At 42.8% G+C, this 24,662-nt stretch overlaps 1 protein-coding gene across 6 annotated transcripts; it reads left to right on the top strand.

The window, feature by feature from the left end:
* Positions 1-289: 289 nt before the first annotated feature.
* ZNF558 (zinc finger protein 558) lies at positions 290-20,741 on the top strand. Of its 6 annotated transcripts, XM_053658716.1 has the most exons (8): positions 679-694; positions 1,467-1,561; positions 7,712-7,826; positions 8,298-8,386; positions 8,892-9,018; positions 14,876-14,971; positions 15,464-15,546; positions 16,048-20,741. In XM_053658716.1, exons 3-8 carry the CDS (start codon positions 7,799-7,801, stop codon positions 16,828-16,830), a joined length of 1,206 nt encoding a protein of 401 aa, XP_053514691.1. In that variant the 5' UTR covers positions 679-694; positions 1,467-1,561; positions 7,712-7,798; the 3' UTR covers positions 16,831-20,741. The 6 variants fall into 6 exon arrangements, with proteins under 6 accessions (XP_036994985.2, XP_036994988.2, XP_036994986.2 ...); XM_037139090.2 differs by lacking the exons at positions 679-694; positions 1,467-1,561 and adding an exon at positions 290-661; XM_037139093.2 differs by lacking the exons at positions 679-694; positions 1,467-1,561 and adding an exon at positions 291-661 and having other exon boundaries at positions 16,365-16,429.
* The last annotated feature ends 3,921 nt before the right edge of the window (positions 20,742-24,662 follow it).

Consider the following 24,662-nt stretch of genomic DNA (forward strand, 5'->3'; position numbering starts at 1 on the left):
TGGTGAAGCCCCACCATCAGCCTCGCCCCTAGAGCTGATTTCTTCCCACTGTCCAGCCCGCCTAGTCTATTCTAGCCGCGTCCCTGCCCCATTCCCGCCTCATCCCCATCTCTGGAATTGGTCTTTTCTACCGTTTGCCCCTCCTACTCCAGCCTCACCCCCAGGTCTGGTACCTACACATAATCTTTACCACAAATCTGGTTCCGCACCCAAAACCAGGTCCAACGCGCCTGGTACCGCCTACATCCTGGTCCCCCCAACGGTACTGCGGGAAAAGAGGGTCTCCACCCGCGGCCACGCCCCCTGGGCCTGGTGCCACCCACAACGTGGTCCCTGCCCAGCCCGCACTGCGAGAACTGGCCTTAGCCCAAGTCTGTGCCTGGGGTCGCCAGAGCCTGGCCCCGGACGCCAGAAACTAGCGTCCGCCCACAAATGGCCCATGGGGCTCCTCCCGCCCCCGCTCTCTCTGATCACCGCCTCGGCCCCTAGACCCCGGTATTCTCGCTCTCCGCGGTGGCCAGCCCGTGACCGGAAACTTCCGTGTGCAGCCGCCAGCCCGAGACCGGAAGTAGAAGCCCAGGGAGGCTCCGTGGACACAGTCGTGGGTGGCTGGCTGCGCGGTACGTGTTCGATCTTCTCTGGGTGGGACGGCGTTCACGTGGTACGTGTGGCCGCAGTGCGAGGGGTGGACTAGGTGAGCCGCGGGTAGTCCAGGGCAGTGTAGGGAGGGGCAGGGGCTTAGGGCACCTCCATCACGGCCCTGGGACTCTCCGCCCCTCCCGGGACCCAGTTTCCTCCTCTGGGCTGGTCCTTCAGGTCGGCCGGAAGCTGCTGTCACCTCCCAGCTCTGGACGGCGCTGTCGCTCCTTGAGAGCTTCCCCCGACTATCGTCATCCTCACCGGGTGTGATTTTGGCCCCCCAAGGAGACTTTTATTGGTGTCTAGTGGCATTGTTTGGGTTATTACAAATGGCGGGGGAGGGGGTCGTTATTGGCATCTAGAGGGTGGAGGCCAGGGCTGCTGCTCAGCGTCCTCCAGGGCTCAGCCTTCACAACAAACAGTTATCCAGCGCCAAATGTCAGTAGGGCTGAGGCTGGGAAACCCTGCCCGAGGGCCTTAAAATCTCTGAGGCCCTGACTGAACTGTGGGAATTCTTTACAAGTCAGCTGAGTCACTTACAGGGACCCCCAAGTGACAAGCCGTATTTAAAGTGTCTGCAGTCACCAACAACTAACTATCCAGCCAAATGAGTTGAGCAAGCCAACTGCACACAGCATGAACCCGCTTTCTCCCACTCGGGGAGCAGATGGCTGGATGGGATCTGGAAAATCCAGGCACAGCCAGCAATTACACGTTAATCAGTAAATACGGAAAAGAAAAATGAATGGGATGGCTTTTCCATTCAACAATGGAATTATGCCCTATAAAAGGCCTTAAGAGCAATCTGCTTTTTCTTTGTGCCCCAGACAAGAAAAGCACCGCCAGGGCTCAGGTCTGAGTTGAAACCGGCCTTGATCAAGGCCCACCTTTCCTCACTGGTTGAAGATTTCTCTGTGAGCAGGTGAGGGCTGTGTAAAACTTGTGACAACAGGTTCCAGCTACCTCCGTTATGCAGAAAACTGCTACCGTGCTCTCCCGAGCTCCGATTATAAACCCAGGGAGCCACTAACAGTGAGAGAACCTTAAGAAAAATGATTAATGTTTGGTGGATTATATTCAAGGAAACAGACATGTGTGGTTATGTGTATATAAATAATTCAGTAGTTATATGCAAAAATATGTATATATGTACTTATATAGAGATAAGTACACACTAAAAACGTAAATAAAATGTAAACTTTAGAAATGTATACTTACTCACATTGCATAAGATTAAAAATGTTAGGATGTACTATATAAATATATATAATTCTACCTGTATATGAAGGATGACAGATCAATCAACTAAAGACCAGCAGGACTACTTAGCAACATTCCTCAGGCCTGTTGAATTTGACTTCTAAAGCTCTAGAAATACTCCACAAATATTCAGAATATGGGATGTTGGGAAGAAAAATGATTTGAACGTCTTTATATCAATAACAGAAATTTATGTTGTTTTTATTGAGTGTATTGGGGTGACACTGGTTAATGAAATTATACAGGTTTCAGGTACACAGTTCTACAACGGCATCTATACATTGTACTGTGTGCTCACCACCCTGAGTCAAGTCTGATCCATCACCATTTACCCCCTTTTACCCTCCTCCCCCCCCTCCCCGCATACACCCCACTGTTGTCATGCCCATAAGTTCTTCTCTTTTATCAGCCTCTCCCCTCCATCCAGCCCCATCCCCATAACAGACATTTACACTGACTAGGAACCAGATGTATTTTGAGCAAGTGCATTTTTTTTCTTAATGAGATTTGAAATCATTTGGAGGATTAAGCAACAACTTACAGGTTGAAGGATAGAACACCAGTTTCCAAGGACTGACCTCCACAACTTGCCTTTAATAGAAATTAACTTTGCTTCTTAAAACTTTTCTGAAATAATAGTCTGGTGATTCATGTTGCAGATATTCATGTTAAGTAATTTTATATTCAGTGGTTGGGCTTTACTAATATTGTGTGTGAGTGCACTCCCAGGCATGTCTCTTTCATCAGCTTTCCTGTAGCATTCTCGAGGAGAATATTTGCTTGTTATGCAATAGATAGTATCACCATCCATCCATCTTTATTTATTCAGTGCTGAGAGATTTGCCAGGATACAGGACATTCAGTGTTCAAACCAGGGCAGTCAAAGGCAAACCAGGATGGTTCATCATCTAGATGGGCCAGGCCCTAGGCCAGATGCATGGGGAGAACCAAATGGACCTTGTCTTCCTCCATGGAGTTTGCATCCTAAATAATCAATCACGTAATCGATGTGGGAGCTTGGCACAGAGGACAACCTCAGGGAACAGGGAAGCCAGCCATCTTGAGAGGGACTGATATTTAGCTTGAGAGCTGAGGTTGGGGCTGGGTTTTGATAGTCCTAGGACTAGCCTGGAGTGAAGGTGTCAGAGTACCTTGGAGAGAGTGCTGATACGGCGCTAAGGCAGAGAGAACTGCACGAGAGCAACACCAAAAGCAGGAGAACCTGGTACACTCCCTGAACTGGGAAGACGGGTGGCTGAAGTCAAGACAATGACGTGCGAAAGGAACGTGAGCCAAGCTGATGGGCTGTGCAGGGAGGACCAGACCAGGCATTGCCCTGGACTCTGTTCTAGGGCCCGTGAGCAGGCACTGAAGAGGTCATGTGATTTTGGCTTTTGCACGTGGGTTAAAATGGACTTCAGGGTTGATGATGAAGACATAAGAGGGAAGATAGGAGGTGTTAGAAAGAAGTTTAAGATGGTTGTTCCCTAGCCCTGAATAATAGCTGTGGAGGAAGAAAGTAGGAAAAAAGACTTTAGAGTTTAGAACCAAGAGAATGTAATGAATGGCATTTGTCAGATGGCACAGAACACCCACTATGCTCCTAGCACCCATCCATGTGAACCCGCAGACATGGCCTCACCCAGGTCTATGTTTTCACCCTACTCTGCTACTCACAGGCCCCTCCTCCACATCCTAAAGAAAACCATACCTGAGAATGTCTACAGCTTCTCTGACCACCATGGTGGCCACTAGCCACATGTAGCCATTGCAGTTAAACCAATGAAAAATGCAATTAAAAATTTATTTTCTCAGTCCCAGTGGCCACATTTCAAGTGCTCAGTAGGCTCCTGTGGCTAGTGGCTGCCGTATTGAACACAGAATTACAGAACATTTCTGTCATCACTGATGGTTCTATGGGGCAACAGTGATATTGGGTGGCCCTTTCTCTGTGATCCAGCAACAACATATCCAAGAGGGGACAGAAGTCTCTGAATTTGTAAACCAAACAGAGCCCCCTTCTGTCCTCCTGTGATACTTTAGCTACCAAAACCGCTTGAAGGGGTACTCGGGGTCTGAAAGTCCCAGGCACCTTGTTAGCCTCCTATTCCAGTGGGGCTCTGTGAGCTGGCTGGATCCCGGCTCTTCTCTCTCCTCAGCGCAGTGACTGTGACTATTCCCAACTGCAGACCAGCTCCGTGGTGGGGAGAAAGGAACCATCCTCCACCTGCGCAGGTCGGGAAATTTCACCATAGCCGTGTGGGCCTGCTGGACTCACACAGACGCTCCGGGAGAGTTTGGTGTGAGAAGCCGTATTAGTTACCTATAGCTGCTGTAACAAGTTATCATAAACTTTGTGGCTTAAAGCATTGCCAGTTTATTTTCCTGGGCTTCTGGAGTTCGGAAGTCCTAAATGGGTTGGCAGGGCTGCATTCCTCCTGGAGTCTAGAGGAGAATCCATTCCCTCGCCTTGTCCTCATAGAGGCCTCCTGCATTCATTCCTTGTCTCAGTGCTCCTCTTTTCAAATTCAGAGCTAGCAGCGGAGCATCTCCCAATCTCCCTCTGACCCTCTGACCTCTGCTTTCATCATCACATCTCCTTCACTGACCCTGACCCTCCTGCCTCCCTTTTGTAAGGGCCTTTGTGATGACATCGGGCCCACCTGGATGATCCAGGATCTTCTCCCACCTCAGTGTCTTTACTTTAATCACATCTGCAGAACCTTTGCCAGGTTAGGTAGCACATCCACAGCTTCTGAGCGGAACACGGGTATCTCTGAAGAGGGAGCATTATCTGGAATCACACAAGCCCAGGAGGCAGCCACTCCCTACAACTCTTTTTCACCTGGCCACACTCACTTTAGTGTCTAGTGTCCCCTCCCTGCACACACTCACACCCCCTATTGTTTTCATCTTTTCTGTATCAGAAGGACACACACAGAAACCTCAAGAAGCTAGTTTTGTGGAATTACCTTTTATTCTGTAATTATAAGAAGGTAGGTGTCCCCTACTCATAAAAAGAAAATATTCTATATGTGCTACTTGGTACCTTGTTGTTTTTCTTTTTTTACTTAAATTTATTGGAACTAAGAATCTGTCGATACCTAGAAACCCTAGTTTTCTTTGCTTTGGCTGCTTGTTTCTTCAGGATGTTTACTGAACTGACTCCCCATTGGTGGCCATTTGTGTTCTTTCTAACCCTTCGATGTTGTCAGTAAGGCCGCAGTGAGTACTCTCACTGTTTGGGGCCGATCTCAGCCACAAATAACTGACGTGGCTAGACCAGCCCTTGTGGGTTTGATTATGATTGCAAGATGCCTTTCCCCAGTAACCATCAGGAAACTGAAAAGATACAGGTTCAATGCTTACAAGACCTGAAAGCACAGCTTGGGCCCCACAGGATGGTCACAGGTAGAGAGAATGAGTTGGTCTGAGGTTCCACTTTTATTGGGGTATAGGGTAGGGGCCTAAGGTTTCGTGGGTTCCCTCTTTATTGGTGAATTTAAAACATAAAAACAGGAATTTAAAGTGCAGGAAGAGAAAACATGGGCAGCCCAAAGGGTCGGTGTTGAAATCCACCACGATCTCTCAAGTAGAAGGCTCAGTGGCGGAGGCTGCCGGCTGTTTATGAGAGGCAGCTGAGTTCCCACTAGAGGCCTCTTTGAAACGGCTGTTGTCCGGGCAATCAGAGCTTCAGTCGGGTACTCACATTGCATGAAAGGAAAAATCAACAAATGTCAGGGCTCTCTCAGAACTCACCCAGTCCATTGACAGTGCAAAAGTAACTGTCTTGCATTTTGCTTGATGATGACAAATTCCTCCCACACGAGTTGTACCCCAGCAGGGTATGAGAGTGCACTTCCATGCAGCTTTGCCAATAAAAAGTGGCCCACCACGTCCATGTTGCTCCGACTGGTAAGAGCTGGTATCAGTGTAGTTGCAGTCTGCATCTCTGAAAAAGATTATTGGCGTTTCTACTGGTGGAATTGGTAAACACATTGTACTTTGTTGGAAACACATTGTACTTTGTTGAGGAGTGAGTGGGACATGAGGAAATGAGACAGAGTGGAAATACTGGCTGTGGTGAGTGGGCAAGACTGGGCAGAAACGGGAAAGACGACAACCATTCGGGTGGACTTATTTCACTGCTGAAAATACCTCATCAGGTCTGAATGATGTGCGGTTGAGTTCAGTAGAGTGGGAGAGCTTGAAGGGAAGGGTAAACAAGAGACCATCAGTAGCGTACAGCTCCTGAAGGCAGGTGGCATGGGACACAGAGCAGAGCTGTAGAATCTGACCTTGCAGAGAAGGGAAGACAGCTCCTGGTTTGTAACAGAAGACTCGGAGGATACCATGTTCAGATTGTCATTTTGGTGGCAAGACAAGAAGGTTCCTCCCGTGCTGATCACTTTGAGACGTAGGATGCAGGGCCATCTGCTGAAAGTGAGGGTGTATTCCTTATCTGTTGCTGCTAACCTTAGTCTCTTAAAACAGTAAACATTTCCTGTCTCTTACAGTCTTTGTAATTCAGAAATTCCTCTTAGCTTCAAGGTCTGGCTCAGGCACTTTTGTGGTTCCTTAGCCAGATTTCAGCCGGGACTGCAGTCATCTGAACGCTGTACGGGTGCTGAAGGATTCACTTCCCACGTGGTGCACGCTGTCGGAGAGCGGCCTCAGCTCCTCTCCAAGTAGCTTTCTCCTCAGCACTGCTTGAGTGTCCTTGCAACATGGATTCCCCAGAGCAAGCAGTGCCAGAGACCCAGGTGGAAGCTGCAGTGTCTATTGTGACCCAACCTTAGAAGTCACCTCCACAGTATTTTATTAGTTGCGCAGCTCAGCCCTAATTAAATGCAGGTGTGAATATCAGAGTCTTGAATCATTGTCCATATAGGAAGCTGATTACCAGAGGGGGGCAAAAGTGAGGATGTATGAGAGTCAAAGAGATTAGAGAAGGTGTGATATGTAGGAAGCTCCATCAATTTATAGGATTGTCCTGCAGGATTGAGGGCCCTTTTCATGTTGGTGACGACGTTTGTGTAGAGGTGACAATGGCTCTCCTGCAGGCTGCTCTGCCCCAGTGCTGCCACAGAGCAGCAGGTGATTGCAGTCACCTGGTTGGAGTGCTGCTGGAGCACTATGAAGGGGTAGGGACATTTGTGGAAATGAAGGACATTGTCACCCAAGCTGGGTATGCAGGAAATGAGAGAACACGATTGGTAACTAGCAAGAAAGTAGGATAGTAGGTGGACTGTTCTTTATGTGGTAGAAGAACGCATGTAGTGAAAGAAAAAAAGACTGCACAAAGGAGAAGTTTGGAAGGTTTTGTTCAAGGAGAGTAGACTTTCTGAACTGTGTTCTGGACAGCGAAACAGTGCTGGGTGGTGACTAAGCCTGAGGCGGTGCCTGTGGAAGCGTGTGGCCGAGGTGGAGTGAGGTAAGCTCATAACGCAGTGAGGTCTGATGCCATCAGAGTGAGGTGGAGCCAGAGTCTCGAGTGAGTAGGGATTGAAGTTGGGGGTGTGATTGTGACGACCATGTGGATGGGAAGAACATGTCCTGAGACTTAGCAAAGCTGAGGATGTAAAATGGGATGGAGCGGTAATCGTATATCGATTGTACCGTGGTGGACAGAAAACCAGTTTTGCCATCACACAGCTCTGGGTCCTTCGCCTGCTAGGCAAAATAAAGGCCCAATAACAAAGACCTTGCATTTTGCAGGAGGACATGATGGGCAGGCTAAGACAGAGTTGTCCTCAGTAACCCGGAGAGGGAGAGAGGTTATGAATGTTCATTATTTTCTCATTCATTCCAGAGAGCACTGTGGGAGTCCGTGGAGGAGCGCCCTGGTTCTCCCACTGCCCTGTGGTTTGGGAAAATTTACCGTCTGAATCATAGGATCATGGCTGTGGTTCTGTTCCCCACGTGTGGTAAGTTGTGGGGTCCGGGAGGCTCCCAGAGTCCGGGTGTTAACAGCCCCTGTACCACAGAGCAGGGGTGGGAGGGGGCTGAGCAAATGAGGCAGGAATGGAGCCCAGAGGTCACTGGTACCTAATTTGGTTTGGGGTATTTGGGACTTTCATGGTTTGAGTGTCTGGGGGGATGTCACCTGTATAGTAAATGTGCCAGAGTTTTGAATTTTATCCCTAATTCTTTTTAGCAACTTGACAAAATGATGTCCCTTGAATTTCCAGTTTCCTCATCTGTGAAATGGGAACAATCTCTTCCTCGAGTGCACTCTGACTCTTGAGCCCTGTTTTCTGGCCCTGATGAGACAGGGCCCTGCGCTGGTTTCTCAGTGAAAGGGCGGGTGTGTTAGGGGGTGTCTGCTCTCGGGGAGGAGGGGAATTTGTGAGTGCTGGGTTCTTGGACTCACTTATGATTCATTTCTTTTTCTCCAGTTCAGGCTCCCCTGTACCCAGCATCTCCTCAAAAAGGCTGCACAGAGGAGGAGGAGTTTGTTAATGGCTTCCTGACAGGCTGGTTACCGGTGAGTCAGGTTTCCCTTTTTCCAAATCATTACTTTTTTTGGGCAAAAGCTGAACTCGTTCCCTTCAGTGACCTGTAGCCTCACAGCCAGACCAGGTCTGAGGGTCTGCCAGAACAAGGTCAGCGGATGTCAGTATTCACTGCACTGCAGAGTTTCCTGCAGGGGAGGGGCACTGTCTACATCATGTTCTGCTGATAGTTTTTAAGGGGATGCTAAGGAAAGACATGACTGCTTCCTAAACTCAAGCAGTTGATGGTGGCCATTAGGCAGTCATTTATACATTTACCAAGTATTTCCTGATTTCTGCAATGTCCCAGGCCCGTGCTCAACCTTTGAGGTTGAGGGCTGAACTCAGAAGCAAATGAGAGTTGAGCCCCGAACTCTGATGTACAAAGTACACCTGCTTTGGATTCCCTGTCACCACTCTTGTCATCCTTGGCCCTTTTCCTATATGGCCTCAGTGGGGTGCTCCTTGGCTAAGCCTTACTGGTTTTGATGGTTTTAGGACATGGTGACCTTTGAGGACGTGTGTGTAGAGTTTACCCAGGAAGAGTGGGCACTGCTGGACCCTTCTCAAAAAACACTGTACAAAGACGTGATGCTGGAGAACTGCAGGAACCTGGCCTCTCTTGGTAAGCCCGACATCATTCCTGCATTTATTTAGTGACTCTGGTAACAAGTCTCTCCTTCTTTTTCTTTGTCAAATTGAAGTAACGTTCATACAACATGAAGTTTACTGTCTTAACCATTTCAGAATATACAATCCAGTGGCTTTGGTGTGTTCAGAGTGTTGTGCAAGCATCAATTTCAGAACGTTGTCATCACCGTTAAGTCGTCAATTCCCATTACATTCCCCACTCCCTCCCAATTGCTGGCAGCCACTCATATGCTTTGTCTCTGAATTTGCCTATACAGTTCATATTATTAGATCATAAAATATGAGATCTTTTGTGTCTGACTTATTTCAGGCAGTATAATATATAAAGGTTTAGCTGTGTTATAGAGTATATTTCAGTTCTTTATTCCTTTTTAGACTGAATATTTCATTTTATGAATATATCACTTTTTGCTTACCCATTCAGTGGTGATAAACATTTGGGTTGTTTCCACATACAGGCTGTTATAAATAATGCTGCTATGCATTTTTGTATACAAGTTTTACTTCAACCTGTACTTCTAGTTCTCTTGGGTATTCATTTAGGAATGGGATGCTGGGATCCATATATTACCATGTTTAGCTTTTTAAGAAACGGCCGACTGTTTTGCCCAACATCTTCACCATTGTGTGAGGGAAGGTTCAGATTCCTCCACAGCTTCCCCAACATTTGTTTTTTGAGTACAGCCATGCTTGTGGGAATAAGTGGTATTTCATTGTTTTGATTCGCATTTTTGCCATGACTAATGACCTTGAGCATTTTTCTGTGTACTTGTTGACTATTTGTATATCTTCTCTGCATAAATGTCCGTTTAAGTCTTTTGTCAGTTTTTTAATTCGGTTGTTTATGTTTTTGTTCCTGGGTTATAAAAGCTAATTATATATTCTGAATATACCTTTATTCAAAATATGATTTGGAAATAATTTCTCCCATTCTGTGGTGTCTTTCCATTTTCTTTTTTTAATTTAATTTGTTAAATTTAAGTGTGATTGGTATATAGTATTATGTTGGTTGTATTAATTTCAGGTGTACAGTATAATGATTCAACATTTCTATAGCTTGCATTGTGATTATCCCACTAATTCTAGTAATCATCTGTCACCATGCAAACCTATCACAATATTACTGACTATATTGCCCTTTTTTACTCATTTCTACCTCCTCTGTTCTGGTAACCATTCCTTTGGTCTGTCTCTATGAGTCTATTTTTGTTTTGTTTGTTCCTTTGTTTTGTTTTTTAGATTCCACATATAAGTATAACCATACAGTATTTGTCTTTCTCTGCCTGATTTATTTAATTTAGCATAATACCTCCGAGATCCATTCATGTTGTCACAAATGGCAAGTTTTCACTCTTTTTTATTGGTGCATAATATTCCATTGTACATATGTACCTCATCTTCGTTATTCATTCATCTATTGATGTACACCTAGGTTGCTTCCATATCTTGGCTCTTGTAAATAATGCTGTTATAAACATAAGGGTGCATGTATCTTTTCAAATTCATGTTTTTCTTTTCTTTGGCTAAATATCCAGAAGTGGAATTTCTGGGTTTTATGGTATATCTATATTTAGTTTTTTGAGGAATCTCCATACTGTTGTCCATAGGAGCTGCATCAATTTGCAGTCCCATCAAGTGCACAAGGTCCCCTTTTATCCACATCCTCGCCAGCACTTGTTGATTTATGGATGATAGCCATTCTGACAGGTATGCCCTGATGTCTCATCGTGGTTTTAATTTGCATTTCTCTGACAATTAGTGACATTGAGCATCTTTTTATATGTCTAGTGGCCATTTGTATGTCCTAAGAGGAGAAGTGCCTATTTAGGTCCTTTGCCCATTTTTTAATTGGATTGTTTGGTATTGGGTTGTATGAGTTGTTTATGAATTTTGGATATTAACCCCTTACTAGAGGTGTCATTGACAAAGATGTTCTTCCATTCGGTGGGTTGTCTATTCATCTCTTGATGGTTTCCTTTGCTGTGCAAACATATTTTAGTTTGACATAGTCCTACTTATTTATTTTTTTTTGTTTCCTTTTCCTGAGGAGATATATCAGAAAAAAAAAATTGCTATGAGAAATGTCTGAGATTTTACTGCCTATGTTTTCTACTAAAATTTTTATGGTTTCATGGCTTACATGTAAATCTTTAATCCATTTTTTAGTTTATCATTGTATATAGTATAAGAAGATGGTCTAGTTTCATTTTTTTGACCAATTTTCCCAACACCATTTACTGAATACACTGTCTTTACCCCACTGTATGGTTTTGTCTTCTTTGCCAAATATTAATTGCCATACACGTGTTGACTTATTTCTGGGCTCTCTATTCTATTCCATGTATCTATGTATCTGTTTTTGTGCCAGTACCATGCTCTTTTGACTACTATTAGCCTTGCAGTACAGTTTGGTGTCAGGTATCATGGTACCTCTAACTTCGTTCTTCTTTCTCAAGATTGCTGTGGCTATTTGGGGTCTTTTGTGGTTCCATATAAATTCTTGGGTTATTTGTTGTAGTTCCATGAAATGTGCCATTGGTATTTTGATAGGAATTGTGTTTAATCTATGGATTGCTTTAGGTAACATGGACATTTTAACTATCTTTCTATCCATGAAAATGGTGTATGCTTCCATTTATTTATATCTTCTTCAATTTCTCTCTTTAGTGTCTTACAATTTTCTTGGCACAGGTCTTTTGCCTTCTTGGTTAAATTTATTCCTAAGTATTGTTTTTTGCTGCAGTTGTAAATGAGACTGTTTTCTTAGTTTCCATTTCTGATTGTCCATTATTAGAATATAAAAATGGAACTGATAGCTCAGTGGATTGAGCACGGGCCTGCGAACCAGGCAATCTCGGTTTGATTACTAGTCAGGGCACATGCCTGGGTTACAGGCCAGTTCCCTGCAGGCCAGTTCCCAGCAGAGGACACATGAAAGGCAACCATACATTGATGTTTCTCTCCCTCTCTCCTTCCCTTCCCCTCTAAAGATAAATAAATAAAATCTTTAAAAAAAATGGAACTGATTTCTGAATATTTATTTTTTATCCTACTACTTCAGCAAATTCATTTATCAGTTCTAGTAGTTTTTGGTGGAATCTTTAGAGTTCTCTATATACAGTATTATGTCATCTTCAAATGATGACAGCTTTACTTCTTCCTTTACAATTTGGATGCCTTTTATTTCTTCTTATCTGATTGCTATGTCTAGGACTTCCACTACTATGTTAAATAAGGGTGGTTAAAGTGGACATCCCTTTGTACATGGTTTCCTTTAGGTCTTTAACCATATTTAAAATAGTTTAAATTTTTTACCTAATAAGTTTAATATTTAGGTTTCTTCAGGAACTGTTTTTAATTTTTTTCCTGTAATGGGCCATACATTTGTATCTTTGCCTGCCTCATAATTTCATTTGCTGAATACTAGACATTTGGAATACTATAATATGGCAATTCTAGAATATTATTTTTTTCATTCCCCAGGGTTTGTTGTTGTTGCTTGTATGTATGCTGTATGTGTGTATGTTGTATGTATGTATGTATGTAGTTGATGTTATATGTATGTTTAGTGATGTTTGTGAACTAATTTTATAATGTCTGAATTTGTTGTATGTGGCCCTGAAGGCTCTGCTATGTTAAGAGATCTCCTTGAATGCCTGGAACAAAAACAAACAAGCAAACAGACAAAAAACTAGTCTCTGCAGATGGGCTCTGAATATATAAAAGGGGTTTACACTCTGCCATGGCCTTCCCATCCTGCTTACGTAGAGCCTAAAGATCAGCCAGAGTTGAAGACTTGGTGTCTTTTTAGGTCTTCTCATGCCTTTTCAGGTCTTTTCTGAGCATGTGCCCAAACTTGAGAATGCATGAAGCTATTATATTAAAATTGTCAAGTCCAAAACCTATACAAAAATTTTAAAAGAGTTTATTTAAGCAAAACCAAAGACAGTTGCCAGGAATCAAGACCTCAAATGCACCTTGGCTGGCGTAGCTCAGTGGATTGAGCACAGGCCTGTGAAGCAAAGGGTCGCCAGTTCAATTCCCAGTCAGGGCACATGCCTGGGTTGCAGGCCAGTTCCCCAGTAGGGGACACATGAGAGACAACCACACATTGATGTTTCTCTCCCACTCTTTCTTTTTCCTGTCCTCTCTCTCTAGAAATAAATAATTTTTTTAAAAAGACCTCAAATGCTCCAGAGAATGCCAGTTTTGTGATTTCTTTTATACATTTGAAATTAAGGAGGGAACATAAGGAAGATTACAGAAAGGTGGGAAAAGGCAAGGTGTGGAGCAAATTACAGGATAGTTAAGATTGTGTTCTCTTGAGGATGGCTGTGCCTTCAAGGGGTATTACTTTGGCATTTCAAAAGTATGTTAACATATATGTCTAAGACCAATGGGCGGGACTTGCTTAAAAAAACCTGTCACTAAAGAAATTATGTTATGTGACTAACCACCATGACCTGCCCAGTTAGGAATTTATGATTTACTATAGCACCTCTTTTTCATCCACGATATGAATCAGCTTTTCCAAAGTTCCCCAAAATATCTTATTCCACACTTCTCCGTCCATGTTTTTGGTTAGTCTTTTGTTTTCTTCTGCTATTTTCCCTTGCTTCAGGTGGTGGTGGTTGATAGATTTGCGCATACCCACTGGGTAGCCAGCTCAGCCCTTGGACAGTTTGAGATTGGATCAATGAAATCAAGCCCTTTGAACTAGACCTTCAGAAAGGTCAAAACTATCACAGTTCCTTGAGGTAATGGTCCATTCTGCTCCTTCCAGTCCTAGGCATGTGGCATGTTGTCTAATCAAGGCCACAGCCAAAGCAGGGAATACAGGATGAGTCGAGGATCAGTTAAAATGTCTTTTTTCCCCTTGATTAAGCATTTTCCTGGGTGTGGTAATCTTTTGATAAGTTTCTAGAGTTCAAATAAAGTTTGTTCTGATAGTTTTTGCCAGTTTATTCACAGTTTTTGTGCAGGATGGGCTTTTGGAGTTTAATATTCCTCATTTTCGATGTCATTACTTCTCACAAGTCTTTCTTAAGCACTTCTATGTTGCTGGGTCGGTGCTAGGTTTAGGAGTATGGTGATGAATGGGACAGACATGTCCTCTACCCTTGCAGAGCTTTCCAGCTGATGCCTCCACTATGAACTGAATGTGTGTGTTTCTTACCCCGTCTTTATATCTCCATGCTTAAAGCTTTTAGAGCTTCTTAAGTGTGCACTTAAACTTTGTCATGGGCTTTGGGACTAAACTGACCCTTGGATAACACAGATTTGAACTGCCTGGGTCCATTTATATGTGGATTTTTTTCAATAAATATACAGATGGCCCTTCATATCCCAGGCTTCATATCTGAAGATTCAGCCAACCACAGATCAAAAACAGTTTTTGATCCATGGGTTGGGAATTTGTGAATGTAGAGGGCCAACTGTATGCACTGTTCCATGCAATTTTATATAAAGGACTTGAGCATCTGTGGATTTTCATATCACAGGGGATCCTTGACCCAATCTCCCATGGATACCAAGGGACAACTGAAGTTTTGGGGGAGTCAAATTAAGTGTGGATTTTTGACGGTGCAGGTGGTCAGTGCCACTAAACCCCTCATCCCAGGGTCGACAGTATTTATGCCATCACCTAGATATGAGTAAGGATGCTTATATTTTTGTTCCTTGAGAGTTATAATATTCAAAAGAATTTAGGTATAATTAGTCACTGTTCCAAAAGTCACACTTGGTCATCTTTAGAAATGTTGGCTTCAGTTTCATGGAGTCGCTTGTCACCTGTACAGTCCCCCTTCAACATGTCTTTTCTCCATGATTAGGGTATCATGTTGATAAACTCAGCCTCATCTCTCAGTTGGAGCAAGAAGACAAGGTGATGGCAGAGGGGAGAGAAGCTCTCCCTGACATTTGTCCAGGTGAGCACCATCTGGGTATGAGTCCTTGTGAGGGATAGCTGTGGCCAGTGACTGGGGATGTGGGATTAGTACAGTAAGAAATATCAGGGAACTTGAGGAAATGTCTTTTTTTTTTCCTGATGGAGGTGGCCAAGAACATTTGGTTTTAACTAACTTTTTTTCCTTTTAACTTTCCATTCAACATCTTATACTTTATTTTGTACTCAGAGTTTAAAAAAAAAAGACATCTCTTTTTAAAAATGTCTCATATGACCTTTTTGTCCTATTTCTTTATACTTTGCATCCCTGATAATTCCTTCCTTTGTGAATCTCTGATAAATCTTAATCCTCTAGAATCCTTTTTTAAAGCCTACAATTTGCATACTCATAATCCCTTTCACTGCAGACCTCCTCAAAAACCCTGATCCCTCTATACATGAGTCTAGCTACACTCATATTGCATTTTACTTTTTTTTTCTCCATCAATTTAAATTTCTTTTCAATCTCTTTCAGATTTGGAGACTATACTTAAAGCCAAATGGTTAACTCCTAAGAAGCATATTTTTAGAAAAAAACGTTCTAGTGGTGTAAAAGCGGTAAGACTAATGTGTGATTCTTGGTTTTTCACAGTAGGAGAATTCTAAAAGTTAGAAAAAACAAAAATAAAAAGACTCATTAAAAGAAAGTATCATTTACACAAGAGAAAATAGTGTCTCTGGAGTGGTGCTGTGAAAAAAAAAATGGTGACTTTGGAGAAAATTATGTTAGCTCCAAACTTTTTTCACTGAGAGTTTCCACAAGTAAATAATTTCTTTAAATGTGACTAAGATATTGTCTGTTGAATTATAAAGTTAGTAAATTAGTAAATTTAAGTTAATAAAAATGCTCTCTGAGCATGGATGGTAAGGACTTGTGGCAAAGCATGTATTGTTTTGAACTTCTAAGAGTTCAAACTGGGCAGAAGTCATTTACAAGCACTAAAAAGAGTGGAAGCATCAGTGATAATAATGTAATAAATTCCTAGGAGAGAGAATTTACGACAAAACTGAATATTAAAAATATTACGAATTATAGTTTTTATTCATCTCTATCAACAGGAAAGAAATCATGTTGGAGTGAAACTCAATGAATGTAATCAGTGTTTTAAAGTTTTCAGCACAAAATCTAACCTTACTCAGCATAAGAGAATCCATACTGGAGAAAAACCCTATGACTGTAACCAGTGTGGAAAATCCTTCAGCAGTAGATCGTATCTTACTATTCATAAGAGAATACATAATGGGGAGAAACCCTACGAATGCAATGACTGCGGGAAAGCCTTCAATGATCCCTCCTCCCTCAGACTGCATGTAAGAATTCATACCGGAGAAAAACCTTACGAATGTAACCAGTGTTTTCATGTTTTCCGTACCAGCTGTAACCTCAAAAGCCACAAGAGAATTCATACAAGAGAGAATCATCATGAGTGTAATCAGTGTGGGAAGGCCTTCAGCACGAGGTCCTCCCTTACTGGGCACAACAGTATTCATACAGGGGAGAAACCTTACGAGTGCCACGATTGTGGGAAGACCTTTAGGAAGAGCTCCTATCTGACACAGCATATGAGAACTCATACTGGAGAAAAACCCTATATGTGTGCTCAGTGTGGCAAATCCTTCAGCAGTAGCTTTTCTCTCACTGTGCACAGGAGAATTCATACTGGGGAGAAACCCTATGAATGCAGTAACTGTGGGAAAGCTTTTAATAATCTCTCAGCTGTTAAGAAACATGTGAGAACTCACACTGGAGAAAAACCCTATGAATGTAATCATTGTGGAAAATCTTTCACCACTAACTCTTACCTTTCTGTGCATAAGAAAATACATAATAGGTGGATTTGAATACAGTAACTGGGGAAGCATTCATTGATTTCTTGCCCCTCAGCCGACTTGTGGTAACTCATCCTAGGTGTATGAGTTATCTGTTGCTGCATAACAAATGTCCCTGCAAAACAACAGACATTTATTATCTCATAATTTCTGTAGGTCACAAGTTCATGAATGGCTTAATTTTGTCATTCTGGCTCAGGATCTGTTATGAGGACTCATTCAAGATCATCAGCAGGAGCTACAATTACCTGCATTTTTACTAGTGAGGAGCTTGTTTCCAAAATGGCTCACTCACATGCCTGGAAAGTTAGTGCTGGGTGTTGGCAGGGAACTTTCATTTCCTCGTCATCTAGGAATTTCCACAGGGTCTAAGTATCTTTATAATATAGCAACAGATTCCCTCCAGAGCATTGATCTGAGGGAGAGCTAATGCTGAAGCCATGTTGTCTTTTATGTCTGAGCCTTGAAGGACATAGCATTACTTCCGTATTATGTTGGACATGCAGACCAGTCCTGATGCGCTGTGGAAGGAGACTAACAGGAATGTATACCAGGAGAGAGAGATCATTGGGAACCATCTGAGAAGCTTGCCATGAAATCGATGAAGAAAGGCCTCTAGCCTTTCAACCTGTTTGATATGAAGTATTATTCAGAAACTCTCATGTTGATTCACTCTGGAGAAAAACCTCATGAGTGCAGTCGCTGTGGTAAGCTTTCAGCTCAAAATCGCCTTAATGGGCACAAAACATGTGCTGGGGAGAAACCCGAGGAATGTGGTACCTATAGGAAGACCTTCAGTGACACCTCTACAGAGTCGTGTGACCATTTACACTAAGGATAAAACCTCACAAGTATCAGAATGCAGAAAACTTCAGGAACACTCATCCCTTAGGACACACATGAGAAATCACTGCAGCGCAACACACATGTAAGGGATGTGAAAACCCTACGGCACAAGCATTCACATTACTGAGCAAAAGGTGAGATGTTCTGAATGCAATGGAAAAGCCTTAATGTTCTGTCAGTTTTTGAGAGATGTGAGGATTTATTCTGGAGAAAAAGACGGATTAAATGTCATCAGTACTGGAATGTCTTCCATTTTTTCTGTTCTTAAGAAACAGAACTCACTGCAAAGAAACCTATGAATATAAAGATTGATGGAATGCCTTTAATAATAGCTTTTACATTAGGAAAAACATGAAATTCTCCCTGGATGCAAAACTTGTCAGTGTATTAATTTTGGAAGGTCTTTCTACGATGCCAGTCTCCGTTGACTTGTGAGAACTCACACTGGAGGGAGACACAAGGAATGTGATCAGTGCAGTGATGCCTCAGCCTCACTTCTTCGCTGAGTAGCCACAAAATAATTTCACTGGGAATGGAAAATATCAGCCTTATGAGTGTGGTATTACCTTTAACAGTGTCTAATCCTTAGGTTGATCCATTAGCTCATGAATTTTCAGTTGTTTTGTTTTAGTATAAACATTTATGTCTATAGTGATACCATAAACATATGAAGTTATGTTTCATAGTTTGGTATCTAATATGTTTATTATCATTTACTCTTTTAAAATAGCAATATGCTACAAATGTATTTCTGAATATCTGCTGAGTAATTTAGTTTATCATAATGAAACATTATATGAACTATACACTTTTAATTTAACTGCATTTTTGTCAGCCAAGTGGACTTTGTGATGTTGATTCATTTTTATCTTTATATCCTAGTACAGCAGTTGCTTTTAGCTTCTTCCCCAATGCCCATTCTTCCCTACTTACTTAAAGAAAAAAAACATTTTGTTCAAGTTGTCAAACAATATTGAAAATCTCAATAGGTAAAACTTCCCTGAAGCTCAGAGATGTGTGGACCTGCTATGCTGGCCATAGGAAGTAGGTAGAAGTCACTGGGGGTCCCTCATCTGGTTTGTTCACCTTTCCTGTATTCTCTTCATCTTAACTAAGTTTTCCCTTGAAAGTGGGCTCAAGACCTGGAATCAGAGAGCTATGTTTTGGTTATGATGACAAAAAAAATATTTAAAAGATCACAGTGATATGGGCTCCCCAGAAGCTTCCTTGGCTGTATCAACTCCGAGTAGCTTATTCCTAGGCTCCCTGTGTGATTAAGAGTTACCTCCAAGTGATTGGAGCCTAAGTAATTTGGGGGTTTGTTTTTGAGGAGGTGTTGTGCTAATGTCCAGCTGAATCCAACATCTAACTGATAAACCTATTTATTGGTCAGATTTTAGAAATGTGCCATGTTTGTTTGAAAACATTATGCATTCTATAAATTTTAAATACAGATTATATATACACCCATTAACTCAAGTTCATTGTTTTTTGATATAGTATATACATTCAGGGTATTTTTTCTCAAACTTATTTATATTTAGTGATGTGTGTTCAGGTCTTTCATTTGGGTTATAAAGTAACATTCAGTTTTGTAATTCTGTCATTTTTATTTATATATTTTGATGTACTGTAACTAAGCAACAGGATTAATTATTTTCTTGTGAATTGTTTCCTTTTATCATAGGGACCATATTTTTATAGCCAGGTATTTCAATATATTAATAAATGATCAAGCTTTTAAATAGCACTTTCCATATACTAGACACTCTCCTGAATGCCTTATCAATGTCAACTTACTGAGTATTCAATATAAGCTTCCAAAGTATGTACCATTAATATTTCCCTTTTACATATGAGAAAACTGGTATGGGACACTTATGTTACCTGCCCGAGTGCAGTGGCTAGTAAGTGGGAGAGCCCAGGGTTGAACCCACACAGTCTGTGCACTTAACCACTGGCCTCTTTAGTGAATATCTTCTATACGCCAAACTGTTAGAAGCACTGTAAAAATGAATGAAATTCAAGTTTTGCCATTGAAATACTCACACCCCAGTAGGGTGAGAAAGACAGATTATAGAGAAAAATCAATAAAATATAATAACATTGTTATTATAAGTATTATATCAGAAACCGAAGTACTGTAAGATAGTTAAGGGAGTTTTGGATCTTTCTATTTCATAGAGAATTAGAAAGGAAAGCTTCTTAATGAAGGGGCCCTTGAACAAAGATTTTTATGAGTTGGGACAGCAAGTATGTGAATTTGTGTGGCAAGAGGGGTGTTGATGTGGAAAGGCCAACCACACAGAGGCCAGTGCAAACAGAGCAGGACAAGTGGGGGATGTTCAGAGACCAGTAGAAGGTAATGTGGTCAGACTCGGTAGATTCTTATCTCACTGGGTGTTATGAGTCATTGTTAGGACTTTTCCTTACACTTTCAGTGAGTTGGCATAGCAGTCAGAGTCCCAGCAGGAAAATGTCTGAGTAGAGTGTTCGTAAAGGGTCTATTCATAGTGTTGTAGATAGGATAAAGGAGAAGCACAAAAGGTCGTTGGTACACAGTAGTTGGTAAGGGCAGGGCTCTATTAATACCGCTAAGCCTGAAGGGGTGAAGGGTTGAGGGGACAATTTAATAAAATCTGGAGACGAGAGAGGTGCATACCAGGAGCTAAGAGGAGGTCAGGAATAGTACCCAGCCCCAATTCTGCACGAAATAGCCAGAGCAAGATTTCATTTGCTTTCATTCTTTTGATTTAATGCCCAAGCTCTCCATTGACCAAACCCAACCAGAAGCCAAAAGGTAAGAAAGCCCACAGATGTAGTTTATCTTGACTAATTTTCCGGGGTACAGAAGATAGAGAAGGTGGATCCTTTGGGGCTCATGGAAGTTGTCCAGAAATGTTTATTTCTTTTGCTTCTTAGAATCTACTCTTGTGAATCACCTGAGCAGGAATTTTAGACCCGGCCCAGAAATTCCATCAGCTATTGTACCATCCCAAGTGCTGCCAGAGTATTGCCATTCCTACCTGTAGTCCTAAATGGTTGCCTCCTCCTTCACATAAGATGGGTCATAGGAAGAAAGCATAAAATATAAATATATATATAATTAACCACCAAATATGTATATATATACTTATATATAATTAACCACCAAATATATGTTATATAAATATATTTATACATAAATAAAATTAACCACCCTGGCCAGTGTGGCTGAGTTGGAGTATTGTCTCATGGCCAAAGGATTGTGGGTTCATATCCAGTTGGGGTGCATGCCTGGGTTGCAGGTTTGACCCCTGCTGTGGGCATGTATGGTCCCCAGCCCCAGCACGAATGCTCCCTGGTCCAACACCCATTCTGGGTGAGTATCGTTGGGTGAGGATAAAAATAAATAACCTAAAGATCCTGGCTTCCAGACAGCGACACCCACAAGCAGACAAATCGAGAGCCCCACTGAGCGTAGGACTGCTGTGAGGCGAACATGGAAGGAGAGGAGTCACCACAGCTTCTGCCACAAAGAAATATTCAAAGAAAAATATTACAAACTAGGAAAGAAGGCTAGAATGAATGCTGTGGTGTCGGATGGAATCAGAGGTGTTGATATGAATTGATACTTTTTTTTAAGGATTTTATTTATTTATCTTTAGAGGGGAAGGGAAGGAGAGAGGGAGAGAAGTATCGATGTATGGTTGCCTCTCATGCATCCTCTACTGGGAACTGGCCTGCAACCCAGGCATGTGCCCTGACTGGGAATGGAACTGTGATTCTTTAGTTCACAGGCCTGGGCTCAATCCACTGAGCTACACCAGCCAGGGCTTAATTGATGCTTTTTGATAGATGGATCAAAGGATAGATAGGTAGATCGATAGGGATGCGTGTGTGCGAATAGGGTAATATACATCGATATATTTCCAAGGCCAGTCAACTCCAAAAGCCTAGCAGTAATGAGAATACCTATTGTTCATCCAGATCATAGTTTTTAATAAAATACCATCTGCAGAAACAACAAAATAAAACCAGGGCTCTTTGGAAAAAGAAAAGATTTCAGGTCTGGCACAAGGTAACTACAGTGTGAACCTAAATGATCTCTGAAGGATCTTCTAATGGAAAATAAATATTTACAAAAAATAAGTTTCAGAAAACCTTCCTAAAATTTTTCCTTAGATTCTTGAATAAACACCTAAGCTGTGCATTTTCAGGGAGGAACTCTAGGAGGCTTAGAAGAGGCCACGCATACCAGGGCTTGCAGCTTAGTTTTTAGACTCATTTAGAGTGGAATGACCTTGATAGGACGAAGCGACACCTGGGTTCCTGTCATAGCCCTAGAGATGTCACAACTAAGAGTAAGCATCATGCAGGAAGAGTAAGGAGCGCATCTTGAAGTCACTACAAAACAAACAGAGCTTTCCTCATAGAGAAAAGCCTAGCCGTGATGGTTCAAGGTGATCCATCCGTACTATCACTGCCTGCCATGTCACAAAACCTGGCCTGTAGCCGTGTTCGACCTGTGTGCCCCAAGAATGTTTAAACACACAATGACTGACTGCTTAGTCAGGGGCACTGGCCTCTTTTCCCTTAGGTTGTCAAAAAATAACTAACGCAGCAACGTCCATCCAGTGTGAATGAATCAAACTTATACCTATTTTTGTCAGTTTGGCAAAAAATATTTTTTTGTTGTGCTACAGAATTGTAGTAATTAGTTTATATGTGCTGTGAGAAGAAAAAGGTTGAAGATCATGGAGTAAAGTAACATAGTTAAGAGCCTCTGCGAAGTGTTATTCACAAGCTCCAGCACTCAAGAAAAGATTACTGGTAGTGCAAAGCAGCAGGAAAATGTTCTTGATTATTAACGTGAAAGGCAGCAGAAGCAGAACCAGAGGAAATCCAGATATTGGACTCAGTAGACAGGGCCTCAGAATAACTGAATAAACGCTGGCTCGTGTGGCTCAGTGGATTGAGTGCTAGCCTGTGAACCAAAGGGTCACTGGTTTGATTCCCAGTTGGGGCACATGCCTGGGTTGCAGGCCAGGTCCCCAGTGGGGGCCACGTGAGAGACAACCACACATGGATGTTTCTCTCCCTCTCTTTCTCCCTCCCTGCCCCTCTCTAAAAATAAATAAAATATTAAAAAATAACCAAATAATATATTATGGAAAATGAAGAAAACAAATTGTAGAACATAGACAAACTGAAAGTCTTCACGGCAACCAAAGAAAAAGGATGCATTGCTTTCAAACAAGATGAAAACTTTTCAAGAAAAAAAAACATGGAAATTAGAAAACAATGAATGACATCTGACATCTACAGGGGTGAATGAAATAAAAAAACAACTGCCAGCCTGAAATTTTATGACTTAAGGAAAATAGTCTTCAAAAATGAAAACAAAGCTGTTTTCCAGTGGTTTTCTTTCAAGCTGAAAAAAGTAACAGAACTGAGGCTTAAGAAACACCAGAGTTCTGAGATGACAGAAAATGATACCATGTCCAGACCCAATTCAGGAATGAAGATCAGCACGAAGTAAAATGTCAGTCACTATAAATAAAAATGGACTGTATAGAACAGCCCTGTATAGTTTTACCACTTCCATGTAAGTCTGAACTCTTTCCAAATAAAATGCATTTAAAAACACCCCAAAACTAGAGAGGATGGAAATCACTACAAGGGCTTCCACAGCCTCCCTGCAAAACTAGAGATCCCGGGAGCCCCAGCAAGTTATGCTCACACTCCGCAGCCCACAGCAGGGCTGACCGAAGCGCTGGCAAGGGACCATCAGCCCCCTCGGCATCAGAGAGCAACTGTCATCCCAAACAAATGACGGGTCCGAGCAAGCAAGACCTCCATCCCGACACTAAAGTTCCAGCAAACAAGCAATCCCCAGTCACTTCCAGTTACGAAAATGACAGCAGCCGTACGAGTGATACCGTCTTCTGCTTCTCAACCAGCACCAGAGCGTAAGGAGCCCCAGCCCAGTGACCCACCCAGCAGAAGGGCAGACGCAGAAAGGGACACTTTTAATCCCCCCAACACTAGTTGAAAGGAGCTATGTAGAAATCCCACTAGTCCCCCTGACTGGCAGGAAGTAGAACCCCATGCAATTGCCACACCTCAGTCTTCTCCCCAAATTTGGGACAACAGGACTGCCCACTAGGAACCCCACCCTGTTACCACATCACTTGAAAAATGGGAGCCCCAGGAAGGCCGCAGCCCTCCAGTTCCTCAGCATCAGGGACAACAGGAACCCCAGGCTCATACCCCCCACTTTCCCCCAACAGCACGAGGGCTCCATCAGGTTATGGAAGCTTCAAGTGACCCCCCATATTCCTTCACTATTCAAGATGACGAATATGCCAAAAGCAATTTGCAAACCCCTGTATACTGAAGAGTGGGGCCCAGCAAATGCTACAGCATTCTAACCCAATGCAGTTCTCAACTGGCTCCCGTGACTAGATGAGAGTCCAGGTGACCCTGGTGGACCCGTGTTCCTGGTAGACCCCTGGAGGGGATCCTGGCGATGCCGGTGGGTTCAAGTTTCTTGGAAGAACTCTGGTGTTCCTTGTAGATTTTGGTGTCCCTGGTGGGTTCAAGGGCCCCTGGTGTAACCCGGTGTCATTGGTGATTCCTCATGTTCCTGATGTACCCCTGTGTGCTGGTGGGTCCAATGTCCCTGGAGGACACAAGTGTCCCTGGTGGATACCAGTGTCCCTGAATGATCCAAGTGTCCTTGGAACACCCCAGTGTTACTAAAGGACTGTTGTGCTCCTGGGAGGTGTTGGTGTCCCTGGCGGATCCCCATGTCCATGGAGGGCTCTGGTGTCCCTGGTAGTCCTCAGCATATCCGGTGGAACCATTTGTCCCTGTCAGATCCAGATGTCCCTGGCCGATCCTGATTTTCCTGGTATATTTAAATGTCCCTGGAGGCTACCAGTGTCACTGGTAAATCCAGGAGTTTGGGGCAGCCTGGTGGCCGTGGAAGACCCTGGTGTCCCTAAATAATACAA

This window comes from Artibeus jamaicensis, unplaced genomic scaffold (assembly GCF_021234435.1).
Source record: "Artibeus jamaicensis isolate MK-2021 breed Jamaican fruit bat unplaced genomic scaffold, CSHL_Jam_final scaffold_537, whole genome shotgun sequence".
Taxonomy (NCBI): Eukaryota; Metazoa; Chordata; class Mammalia; order Chiroptera; family Phyllostomidae; genus Artibeus; species Artibeus jamaicensis.

Coding starts and splice junctions, on each gene's coding strand:
- ZNF558 (XM_037139090.2), top strand. CDS start 440: ATGGGGCTCCTCCCGCCCCCGCTCTCTCTGATCACCGCCTCGGCCCCT. Junction 8,387..8,891: donor TCCTGACAGGCTGGTTACCG/GTGAGTCAGGTT, acceptor TGATGGTTTTAG/GACATGGTGACCTTTGAGGA. Junction 15,547..16,047: donor GTTCTAGTGGTGTAAAAGCG/GTAAGACTAATG, acceptor CTCTATCAACAG/GAAAGAAATCATGTTGGAGT.